The sequence below is a fragment of the Chinchilla lanigera genome, unplaced genomic scaffold (genome assembly GCF_000276665.1).
Source record: "Chinchilla lanigera isolate Chin_1 unplaced genomic scaffold, ChiLan1.0 scaffold00151, whole genome shotgun sequence".
In the NCBI taxonomy this organism is placed as follows: Eukaryota; Metazoa; Chordata; class Mammalia; order Rodentia; family Chinchillidae; genus Chinchilla; species Chinchilla lanigera.
In genome coordinates this window covers 1779391-1792729 of record NW_004955552.1, presented here as the reverse complement: position 1 = coordinate 1792729, position 13339 = coordinate 1779391, and the positions used below count along the sequence as shown (strand labels likewise).

At 37.8% G+C, this 13339-nt stretch overlaps 1 protein-coding gene across 1 annotated transcript in view; it reads right to left on the bottom strand.

The window, feature by feature from the left end:
• Window positions 1-8684, bottom strand: part of Fgl1 (fibrinogen-like 1) — a 29890-nt gene extending 21206 nt beyond the window's left edge. Inside the window, exons 1-2 of the mRNA XM_005412199.2 lie at window positions 8587-8684; window positions 2396-2475 (exon numbers count right to left, since the gene is read on the bottom strand). Coding sequence (XP_005412256.1) covers window positions 2396-2475; window positions 8587-8656 — 150 coding nt within the window. The 5' untranslated portion in view covers window positions 8657-8684. The remainder of the gene's footprint in view (window positions 1-2395; window positions 2476-8586) is intronic.
• Between the last annotated feature and the right edge of the window lie 4655 nt (window positions 8685-13339).

Sequence of the window (13339 nt, the reverse complement as noted above, 5' to 3'; positions counted from 1 at the left end):
TATCATTAAAAAAAAGAATATTATTCCAACAATAAAGTGGTTTGAAAAGTTCTAATACTATTTGTCATTTGAAGAATAAGAAATCATAGCTCATGCTAAAGCTTCTGAATGGCAGAACTCTTAAGAGTATATTATATAATAATCAGAATGAGTGTGCTAGGAGCTTTGATTCCTATAGCAATACATAAAGCAGGAGTGAGTTCCATCCAAATAGAAAGACTCCTTCATGAATACCTTGTGGGTAGGAGGAGTCAGGTTTCCAACCAGTTCAGAACTAAGCTCTCTGTCTCTATAGGATACCACCTATGCATTTTACAGTGAAGTGCTTGCAGAAGTTCATAGTGTCACTAGTATGTCATCCTCTGAAATAAATGAGGCTTTTAAATGACTCTGAGTAAAATATGCTTTTAAAATGATTTAGTGCTCATTAGATGACATGTGGTTATCTTTATAAAGGATTCTAATTTAGACACTCACATCCCCCAGTACCTCACTCATCTACCTGTTGCTGGAAATTCTACTAAAGTCATTTTAACTATTATTTCCTAATAATATATATTATATATTATTAGGAAATAATGTATATATAAAACTTCCTGTTCCAATCATTATGTACAACCTTCACTCCATAAATAAATTTGAGGACCGGCTGCATTCCAGGCACTCTGCTACACCATCACAATAGGCCAATTAGATACATTATTTTGGATAAAAGAAGGAGATTATACTGCCTCCCTATAGAAGATTTTTAATATACTTCATGAGAAACCAATTATTATAACACCTTTGGTCATATCCAGATACAGATTTATCAAAGAGCTACATTTTACCTTACATCTCAGACTTAAACCATATTCAAAGTATAGATTTCAGGATGGCATTCAAGCTCAAAACTAAGTCACAGAGCAATAAGCAGTGATAAAAGCCTCTCCCTCTCATCTCTAGCTCAAGTCACTGAATCTGCCATTTTTCTATGATTATTTCCTACTTGCTCTTTGTAGCCTTGTTATGGTCTGTTTCTAGGTGTCCCCCCAAAGCCTCATGCAGTCTTAGATGGGGCTTTTTCAGAGGTGGCTGAAACCAGTGTGTTATGCTGGGATTAAGGGCATATGATTACTAAACCAGTCCACTGATTGATCTGGTACCGCCTCATTCCCAGTAGTCTGGACAAGATAAAAGGGGCAGAAAGATGCTGTGAAGGTCCTTGTTGCTGTTGCTACCTTGTGGGCACCATGAACTGTCCTCTGAGACGCCCTTCAGCCAAGCCAGCCTACCTTGGATCCAGCTATGGACTGAACACTCTATAGACTGTGAGCCAAATAAAACTTCTCCTCTTTAACTTTGGGTGTTGGGTATTTTGTCTCAGCAATGAGAGAAAGGTAACTGAGACAACTCTCTTATCACACTCTGATTTATCCTATTTGAGAGTGATTTGCTTAGCTCCTTGAGTCACACAGGCTAAAAAGTGAAGAAGAATATTTTATGGTGCCTGAATCCTGTGTGTTTAACAGTAGTAGAAAACTGTTAAATATAATTCACTAATGCAATTGAAAAATAATTGATGGGATTACTGTACAAGCCAAGTATGCCCAGTCTTGCACTTGCACGTATGGGTTATTTAAACTTATGAGTTTTCCTTTTTCCAGAACTTTGAGTAAATGGATGTATTATTCTTTTTTTGGAGGAAGACACAAGTTCGCTATAATTATTTTTATAGAATCTGTGTAAACTGGGTGTGATATCAATGAACATCTGTAATACTAGTAATTGGGAAAGCTGACAGTAGGATAGGAAGTTCAAGTCTAGCCTGGGCAATTTAGTGACTCGGTAAGACACTGTCTCACAATTGAAGAAGTTTAAAAAAGGCTGGGTAGAGAGCTCAGTGCAAAGTCTCTGGATTCAATCCCCAATATCACACTGCCAAGAAGAAAAAGATGAAGGAGGAGGAGAAGGATGAAAGGAGGGGGAAAGAAGGGGAGGAGGAGGATGAAGAGAAGAGGGGGAGAAAAAGATGAAGGAGGAGAAGGACGAAAGGAGGGGGGAAGAAGGGGAGGAGGAGGGGGAGGAGGAAAAAGCCTGGATAGTCTACACTAATAGTGTTAATATTAGAAAGTCCAAAGTCAATTCTAATTACTAAGTTCCTAATATTATATAAAAAAGGAAATAATCCAGCAAATTAAAAAATACTTGTAAATATGGGCTTTTAGTTAAAAACATTCTTTTTAATATTTTCTCAGTGTTTCTGTGTACCAGGTGCTCCCACAAAACTTTCATCTCCCCCATTTTTAGTTGATTTTTTCAGTGACAAGTGGCTACAAGATTTCTGCAACATAAAAGAAAACCTAGCTCAAAGCAGGCATTTCGCACACGATAGTGGTTTCCACCACCAGCTTACCCAGCTTCCCCCGAACGTTATCAGAGCAGTGGCAACAAGGATGAAACCAAGTGTCTTTGCCATTTTCCCCACTGAAAGAACTGCAAAAACAAAAACAATTTTTAAAACTATTTTTCCCCTTGTACTGGAGATTGACAGGGCCTTTCAAGTGCTAGACAAGTGCTCTACCACTGAGCCATGTCCCCAGCTTAGAATTTTGTCAGCATATCAACTCTGAATTTTTCATGAAGCCAGAGTTGGATTTAGACTCAAGTAGCTCCAGGAGGTCCAATGAGGCTGCAGGCCATCCCTAATCTCTAGGTCACCTAGAAAACTGTCACAGATGTTACCAGCCTCCTGCCTTCACAAAATGATGCTTGGTTTAACCTTGAATAGAATGGTACTTGTTCAGTGACACAAATATAAAAGAAACTCTCATTCTGTCAGCGTCCTAATGTGCTTCCTGGCTGATGGAGTGGAACAGGCGCAGGCTGTGTAAGCATGAAGATCTGGGTCCGCATTTTGGCTGAGACACATCTTGGCTGTATGACCTTGGGCAGCTTACTACAGTGCTCCTGGTCTAGAAAAGGGAAATAATAATTGCTATTACTACCTGACAGGGTTGTGGAAACTTTGAGATAATTTTTAGGTACCCTGGCATATAAGTGATAAATTAATAGTAATTCATTTTGTGTATGGAAGATTATTTTTATTTTTAAAAGAAGAAAGTTGTAACAAGTAGATGATATGCACTTTTTTTCTTGATGTCTTAATGTTTAGGCAAAGCAAACAAGATTAATATAAAATATCAAGCTCTGCTTAAAATTTGGAGAAAAATTAACTTTACACACAGGGTCAAACCCAGGACCTTGCACATTCTAGGCAAGAGTCTTACATGCCCAACGCTTAAAATCAATATCAAAGTTATTAGTCTTAGTGAGAAATTTTGTTCAAATTTGGGATAGTTTCTGTATGCTACCACAAGAGTGAGTTTTCACAAATTTTAAAAACCAGGAATCCGGTATGGACAGAAAATACTTGCATACTCTTCAAACAAATTTTATCCCTGTGATTTCTGCTTTTAAAAAGATATTGAAATTAACTGAATGATTTGTTAGTCTATTTTTATGCTTATACCCCTTTATCACTAGTCCTATTCATGAAGAACTTTCCCTACTTGGATGTAAGTGAAGAAATGGTACATAAACTTTGCTACTCATGAGAACTTTTACAAGCTTTAAGAAAAATCTCCATGTTCAGGCATTAAACTCAGTGACCAAAGTTTAGCAAAGTTTGAGAACAAATGAGGTAAGAATTTAATAGACCAAAAATTCATTTTGTGGCTGAGCATGGTGGCGCATGCCTGTAACCCCAGCACTCAGGAGGCTGTTCTGAGGGCAGGAGGATTGTTCTGAGTTCGAGACCAGCCTGGGCTACAAAGTGAGCTCAAGGCCAGCCTGAACTGCATAGCGAGACCTTGTCTCAAAAAAGGCAAAAAGAAAAAAAAAGCATTCTGTGTCTATGCCAAGAGAGTAGGTGGTTCTTAGTCTTCTGGAGCCAATAAGAATAGTCACAGGATCGGAGGAGTGTCACTTGAATTTTTTTTTTTTGTCACTTTGGGAAGAATTTTTAAAATATAATCTAAATTCTGAGAATATGTAAATTCTTAGAGAGTTTTAAAGGGCATGCTAGATGTGTGTGTATAATTTTACTTCACACAGTTGTACTATTGAGTCTTTTTTATAACTTCCTAGAATGATACTATGCCTTTTATAAGCATCATCTGAATTAACCCACAAACATCCATAAAAGGGAGGTGTATGTAGGTGAATCAGTCAAAAGCTTTAAATCACTTCCTTAAAGGTCACACAACTGATATAGGAAAGACCTGGCAATTGGGTTTTCAACAAGGTCAGGGCCCTTAATCAGCACCCTGTGGCGCCTTGTCACTCTGCTCCTGCTACACAGAGGGAAATGGGCTGCAGAGAAGTCCTGCAACTTGGCCTTCTCAATCCAACACCACTCCCGCTTCTCAACATGGCTGTGACTGGATTCCGAATCATATGCTCTTCCAAAAGAATGTTCGGTTAACTTAGCTAGAGAAGACACAGCTGCACAAAAGCAGAAGCAGTCCTGGAACTGGCAGTGTTAGCAGGAAGCTACGGACCATCAGCTGCTATGAAAAATATAGTTGCCTCAGTTAGGTAATATGTTGGAGAAGAAGTGAAAATAAATAGTGAAATGGGAATTTAAAGCTATCTGCATCAGGTACATGAAATCATGTGTAATTAAATGTAGAACTAAACTTCTCCAGATATCCCCTCAAGATAGCATATATAATCACTTCCTCCACTTTAATCCCATAACACTACTTTGCATTATCCATTGTTCACTGGACTGATACTGTTTGCATGCCTACTATGTTCTAGGCACTGTGCCAGGTGACAGAATTATCATTTGGTTAGTGCTTTTCTTATTCTCTACCTCCCTTTGCACCTTACAGTAAGATCTAGAAAACAAAGGCCATACTGTGCTTATTGTTCTAGCCTCAGCATTTAATTCATTGTGCTGATGCCCACAAAAATGCAATTGTTGCCTCTGCCGAAATCATTCCCCAGGAAGTAAAACCCTTTTTGGAGAGGAGAATGTTATTTCCTAGCCATAAAACTAGTCCGTTTGAACTCACACACTTTCTACCTCCACAGAAAAACAAGTCTGGTATATGTTTGAAATTAAGTGTTAAGAAGGAATTGTGGGCTTTAACTTGGATAAAAATCTGAGTTTATATTTTCTTTTCTCACAAAACCCAACCAAAAAAAAGGAAAGAAAAATGTGAAAGACAAATTGACAAAGTCAAACAGAAAAGGAGAGGAAGAGACCCTGGGTGTGAGATGACAAAGGGCTTCTAGGGGAGCTGGCCAGTAGCCTGGCCGGCCCAGGGCTTGGGTAGGGCCGCGGGCTGGCTCCAAGGCAGAGCGCAGGCAGGGGCCGCATCAGCCCTCACCTAAGTCCTGGGTGGCCAGGTGAGTGCTGCCTTCCCGAGACAGCAGACGGGCAGACTGACTCCCTAGATTGGCTTGCTATTGAGGCCGAAGCAGAGTCCCAGGGTAGTCCGGCAGCCTGTGCGCTGGAGGGCAGGGGGGACCAGGTTCCAAAAGGCTTCAGCCCGCTTCTCCACGAGGCTCTCCACCCGCAGCCAGCCTCCTCCCACCGACATCCTGGCTGGAAATGCGGGTTCTTCTCTGGAGACACTGAGCAGCCACAAAGAAGAGATCTGCAGAAATGACACCGAGGAGTCCCTACGGGTCGTTCTTCCAAAGACCCGGCTGGTTGGTGAGTCTCATTTATGTATGCCCACATGAAAAATACAGGTGTAACCAATATTTTGCTTGTTTCTTTTAAAGGAGATTTTCTCTGAAGGAAGAAGTAGTTTAACTTCAATAGCGCTCTCTCTCTCTCTCTCTTTCTCTCTCTCTCTCTCCCCTTCTCCCTCTCCCTCTCTCCCTCTCTCCCTCTCTCCCTCTCTGTTTTTGAGAGGAGGCTCTTTTTCGGAAGAACAACCAGTCAAGGCTCCCCAGTGTCATCTCTGCAGATTTCTTTGAGGCTACTGAGCGCTTCCACAGAGGAGTCCCGTGTCCCCCAGTCTCCCTCTTTCTCTCAACTCAACTCTTCAATGTCCTGTTGTAAAGCAGGCATAGTGGTACCTACCTGCAATCCCAACACTCACGGAGTCTGAGGCAGGAAGATCTCTAACCCAGCCTGGACAATTTAGCAACCTAACCAAACCCTATATACTATATAGTATGTTTATACTATACTATTATATATATATATATATATATATATATATATACATAAGTATATATATAAATTTCCTATCTGAATTGGAAACATATCAAGAGCATTTTTTCTGCTACACTGTAAGGCTTCTAAATTAACTACTCTTTATCAAAATAGAAAAGACAAGTTTCCCTAGACTTTAGCACTGTTCATTCTTTCACTTATTTACTATTATATAAAATTGCTATTTGGAATAGTTATAGCCACCCCCACAGCCCCTCCTGAATTTAGCAATTCCCAAAGCCACTCCTGTCTGACACTCCGGGCACTTCAGTTCATTCATACTTCGCAAAAGCATTTACTGAATGCATACTACATGCTAGGCAAAGTGCTGGCAGGGATTGAGAATACTGAAATCGAACTCGGTCCTGTGTAAAGAGATCATGATACAGTACGAACTGTGCAGCCTTTGAAAACAGTTTGATGAGATTGCATTTGCAGGTAACAGGAGTTAGGACATACCTTGGGTGATCACAATTAAACCCAGTAAGGTACTCAAAATATTTGTTGAATGGATGAGAAGCAAATGTGCAAACATAAAGTAGAATTTTAGAGCTTCCTAGTTTCCTTTGAGTTTTATAGTTGCTTGTTAGAGATGAAGTTCTTTTGTGTCTATTGCATTCATTGGATGTCCCTAATCGGATGCCCCTATCTTTTCTACTCTCTCAACAATAACTAAGAAAAAAAATTTTCATGATTTTCAAAAAGACTTATCAGTGTGTGATAGTTTATTTTGGTTGTAAAAGAGATTTAGATTGATAAAACACAGAACGAAATAACTAAAAAACTCAGTGCCTAAGATATTTAAAATTTAATTATCTCAATAGGCTAAGGTCATTATCATAGCTCTCTCATAACGAATTATTAGTTTAACCAATGTTTTCAGCTGGAAATAAATATATTTATTCAGCAAAATTATTATAGATATGCTATGCTTTCAAAAACCTGTTTGTACCCTTCTACCCTTTAATTATTTAATTTCAAAATTTGTCCTAAAGCTCAAATAGTAAGAAGTAGAAAGAAAAAAAAGAAATCCTCCTCTGCCTCTGCATAATGGAGAGTGTAATCAATCACATAGTTATAATTGTATAATTACAAAATTCCTTAATGTTATAGAAAATAAGGAACAAGAATAACTGTTTCATTATAAACAAGTAGAAAATTAAGATGGAAAAGAAAAAATATTTTTATAGGACATATAAAACATTTTAAAACCAGAAAGCATTATTGGGTGGACGAGGTGCTGCGTGGTTAAGGTTGTGGACTGCTAGAAGTAGAAAGCATTATCCTCTGAGGTGGGAACACACCATCAAAACACAATGAAAGGAAAAGAAGTAAGATCACCCAGCTAAACATCATCAATGCTTGAAATCACGAGGCTCAGAGAAGGAGAAATTACTTGTTTAAAGAATAAAATAGACTTCCACTAAGTATAGTCACATTTACCTAGGAGATCAGTATAAAAATATGATATAAATACTATTTATTTGTGACTCCAACTCAAATTGATGGAAAAGAACTGATATATTTAATAGATTGTTGATTGGTCATTTTCATTGATGAAAGGAGCAGCTAAGAATTAGCAGTAAATATAAAACCTTTTTCTTGAGATAAGAACAGATCATTATTTTAATTCATTTCCAACTGTCAGATTAGAGTCTCAGGAGTCAAGGATCAAGTCATGAAATGTGTGTGCTTTCCAGGCTTTGTTTTATTGCTACTGAAATATAAGAATTACTTCTTACATTTCATCAAGTTCTATGCATTTATGGAATCATCCTCATTGTTTTCAAAATGAATAAATTATCTTAAAAACATAAAGAGCTTAAAATTTTTTATCCAGTGTGTTTCTGGCTCTTAATTAAGTGAAAGTATGTTTTAAACTGCTCATCTATATATATAAAATTCTACATGTGTGTGTGTATATATATATACATATATCACTAATTACATAACATATTATATAAGATACTGCATAACATGTATAAATACTATTAGCACTAGATTTTATAAAAAATAGGAAACCAGTGACAGTGAAAACCTTAAAAAGCTAAGTACCTTTGATCCCCAAATAGGTGAAATAAAGAAAAACATTTGTGAAATAAAATTATAATAAGGTCCTTTTATTTCCCCTTTTGTTTTATTTCCCCTTTTGTCCTTTTATTTCCCATCCCACTCATTCAGAATATAAAGAGATTGGAAAGAAGATGTAATTCTAAATCTATTTTCCAAGTTGCAAGTCTCCCCACTCACCACCCTGATCGCTTTCATAACACAATGGTTATCTCTTGAGTTATGATTACTATCATCCCTGTGAAATAAATTAGCACTACCACATTCATGACAAATGCCAGAGACATTAAATAACTTGCCCAAAGTCAGAAATGAGAGACACAGCTCAGACTTGGTCCAGACGCGGCCTCGAGGGTTCTCTAACTGCATTCAGAATTTGTGCTGTTGGTTGTTTGGGGTTTTCCCCTCCATTATTTGATTAGAAATAGAGACAATGTTGATTTTGGCTTTACTCCAGGAACAAAATGAAGAAATAGGTTTAACTGGAAGGAAAATTTTAAAACAGAATGCAACAAGATGTAAGGACAAATCTCAATACTATATTTTCATTTATCCCTATTTGTATGGGCTTTTATAAAATACTCAATAATATATCTTTATTATTATTTCTCTTTTTAATGAGCACATCCAGAGAATTTCTGTACCTTAACTTCAGTAATGCTCACCTGAAGATTAAGTAAAACCAAAGTTCAGCTTTGGTTAGAGGATTTTCTAATGTGTAATGAGTGTCTTGTTAGTGCTATTAATCATATAGCATAATAGTTTTGGACTAGAAACCCAGATTTATTCTGATATAATTTAAGTAGTTGTTTGCTATTTGTTCTGCAGTCTCTATTTATTAACTCAGATTCCAGTAAAATTTTGGTTGTGTTTTCCTTCTGTTTTTTATTAAACTTGAGTACTGCCAGTGTTTGGTTTTCCTGGTAAATATTTGCTTGCCATTTGCTCGGAATCTTTGAAGATTATCAGGAAAAAGGTAGTTCTGATGACTTCCCAGGAGGAAAAAAGAAATTAGGCTTAAGTGATTTACATACATGGAGAAAATAGAAATTATACACTCATAATGGTAGAGAATTAAAATTGTTGACATTAAATGTCAAAAACAAAACATGGGATCACTTGTACTTGGTAAGTGTGCTAATTCCCTTTGTGGTAAAATGAAATGTTTTTAAACATAAACCTACTTTTTCTCCTCGTACCTTTTTACTATCTCTCCACCCAAACAACTGAGAAGCTATGGTTTCACTTCCTCAGAGAAGGGATGATAATAATAATGATAATAATAATAATACAATAATAGCTATCACATGATGTGCACTTGTGTGCTAGATGCAGTAACTTTTTTTCCTTTGGTGCTGGGAGCTTCAAAAGTCTATTACTGAGCAATATTCCCCAGCCACAACAGTAGTTATATTCAGCCACAATAGCCCTATAATTCCGTTACCATCTCCGTTCCACAGATGAAGAAACCAAGGCATTTGTGACCCTCTCAAGATCACACAACTAGCAAGAGTCAGAGCCAGAATTCAAAGTCAATCTGGAGCAGAATCTGTGCTCTTTAGTAAAATGATAGATCATACTGTCAGTCAATGACTTGCTAGGATCACTGCCTTAGGAGAAACCAGGAAAGAGCTAATAAAATAGCAAGGACAAAATCTAGGGTTAGTGTTCCAAGGAAACATGTCAAAAACTGAAATTGCTGGGAGTAATATTATTCCTTCTGTACATGATGCTGATTCTTATGGTGGAAGAGTCGCCAACAGGAAAGGTCAGAGTGGGGGTACAGCTCAGTTGTAGGACATATGGCTAGCGTATGCAAGGCCCTGGCTGCAACCACAGCATTGAAAAAGAAAGAGAGAGACTGTGAGAGGGAAAGAGAGGTAGAGGAAGAGAGGGAAAGAGGGAACAAGAGAGAAAGAAAGAAGTTCAAAATTGTGGCTTTGCATAGTTGTATCAAAGCTACTAAATGCTAATGAGACTTAGATCACTGGCTGAAAAAAAGCATGAGAAAGAAATTATATAAGAGCAGCAGAACAGAAATAGTGTTTGAGGTGATGGGCCAGAAATGGAAGCGTCAGGACACATACTTTGTGGCATTTTTTCTAAAAAAGGTGGTTTACCAAATAGAAGTTTGCGGTCATTTAGGCTCACATTTCATATCAACTTGCCTAGAAGTTAGATTGTATGCACTTAGTCTAAGAGTGATTAGTCACTGAGAACTGTCATGGCTTATATCTAGATGTTACCCCAAGCCTTAGGCACTCATAGATGGGGATTTGGGGGAGGTGACTAGATCATAGGTGTATGATACTGGATTAGTCAGATGTATAGCTGGGTATGATGTTGGGAAGTGAAGCCTAGTGGGAAGAGGTGGGTTCCTGTGGGCATGACCTGGAAGAATATATACATATATTTCCCTCCTCCTCCTCCTCTGCTTCCAGCCTGCCATGTCATAAACTGCTTCTGCCACGTCCCTCTGCCTTGGAGCCAGCCAAGGCACTACAAAACTGCAACCACTACAAACTGTGAGCCAAAATAATCCTCTCCTCTTTTAATTTGAGAGTGTCAGGTTTTTTGTCCCAGCAATGAGAAAGTCATGAAGACGAGAACTGACTCCACAATTCATTTCTTAATTTAGTAAAAGAGAATCGCCTTGTGAAGTGCCTTGGTATTGTGAACAGAAGTCTTCCTCATGGTGGGCAAAGGCCTTCTAGGCAGCAAATTTAAAAGAAGGAACTTTGCAGAAACAAACATAACATGATTAAGGATGCTGCATAATCTTGGAAGCTCTTTTTTAGATGTTATTAGATACACCTTTTCCTCTTTTTCCACTGGACAAAAGGTTCAATTTAAGCAACATCAGGTTGCTCTGGCTCCCAGATAGAGCATGAGCACTGACACATTCTTTTCTTCTTCTTTTGGAAGATTGGCTTCAGAGAATTCTTCAATGCATACATCAGACCTAGTATAGCTCTCAGCTGAACTCCATGGACGCAGTATCACGCCTGCCAGAGTGGATACCTACCCATCATATGAATGTGACCCAATCCCAGTAGGAAAGTTTAATATCACATCTCTCCATATCCAGTCTATTTACACCTGCAGCAGTGGCCATGTCTGCTCCAGCCCCATCATCAACTAGACTCAAGTAACTGATCTAGCTCCACTAGTATATCCTACCAGTAAATATTTCCGGTTATCCTTTTCCACAAGAGGGGATACATCTTTTATGGGGCTTATAAAACATCTGCCCAGTATAAAGTAATTATGTTTTAAACTTAAATTGTGTCTTTCATTAAAATATTTAGAATGGAGCATATTTAGCTATCAAGAAAAAGGGGCTCTTGAGACTAATCTTCATTCCAAGCACCTAACAGACCCTTCAACTCTTCCAAAAATTTTGGTTTGGCTGTCAGGCAGACTACTTAAAAAACACAAATTTACATAGCAGAGGTGCTGAGGAATTACTATAGAGAAGCATTTTTTTAAATCACTGACACTAAACCAGTTTTACTAGTGAATCCCTCCATTCGTGTTGTCTATGTAACCACAGAGTGGGAAGCTTTTTAAGTGACGCATGTTTGCAGTACATAAATGATCACATTCCTGGGGGGGAGTTGCATATGTATAAATTTTCTCCTTCTTTACTTTTTCTTTTGCCTTGAGTAAACTTTATTTTTTACTTTTTATTTACTTGTTTATTTGGATTTTTGATACAGGGTCTTGCTATGTAGTTTAGGCTGGCTTTAAACTCATTTTAATTCTTTTTTCCATCTTCTTTTCCTCCCTTTCTCCCCTACTCCATTTCTTGTTCCCTTTCTTTTTGCAAAAGTATCTATCTCTCTATTTCCTATTATCTATCTTTTATTTTACACTTTACTTATATGCACCTTGGGTTTCTCATATAAGAGAAACCATATGATATTTAAGCTTGTGATATTTAAACTCTAATTTATTTCCTTAACATTATGGTCTCAAGGTGTAGCTATTTTCCTACAAATAACTTCTTTATCTTTCTTTATGGCAGAGTGGTAGGCCATTGTGTATAAATGCCATACTTGCTTTATCCATTCATCTGTTGATGGATGTATAGGCCACTTCCAAGATTTAGCTATTATGATTTGTACTGCTATAGATGAGGGTATGAGTGTATCATTGTCTTTAACTCTTTCTGGGAGATACCTAGATGCGAAAAAGTTGTGAAGCAGATTAAGGCATGGCAAAGCAGCAGTCAAGATACTAAGCACTGATTCTCACATCTATTTATGCACCAGTGCCCTGCTGTTCTTACCACAACAGCTTTGTAACATATCTTCAGTCTGGGATTGTGTTGCCTCTTGCTTTGCTCTTGTGACCCAGGATTGAACATTGAGACAAACCAAATATTGACATACAGTAAACATCTACTAATTCTACAACTCTCCCTCCACCAACGATCAGCACAGAATTAACTGTATAAAGATTAATAAATTGTAATAGTTGTACTAGTAAAGATAGAGCATTTGGGAATGGGAGAATGAAAGTAGAAAAGTTTGAAAACTTAAGTAATAGAAGATGCAAAGGAGAGAAAAGTGAGATAAAGGATCTGATTAAGAGATAGAAAAAATTAATAGAATTAGATGGTGGTAGCACAAAGAATAACAAGAAAAGGGAGGAAAAAGAAGAAAACAACAAAAAGAAAAAGAAAGAAAATATGGAAAAAGTAAACAACCCCAAACTACAAAAAACCAAAGTTGAAGAGTTTAAAACAAAAACAAAAAACAAAAACAACAGCAACAAAAGCCTTCCTCTGTATATTTGAATGAGTGGCTTCTTTCCAGGATCTTTAGTTTTGGAATCCAGCAAGTCCATTTTTCCCTAGCGTTACAGCCTGTGGGGTTGTGAGAGGCTCTCTGTTCCAGAGACCCCTGTCTATACAGCCCATGGTGTGGCAGCCCTCTAAGCCACAGTGTGTCCTTACTCACATTGGCAGACAGAGAAAGCAATCAGACCTCTGATTTGTGCTGGATAGGGCATCAGGGTGAGGGTTCAAGCAGCTTGCTGTGCTTAATG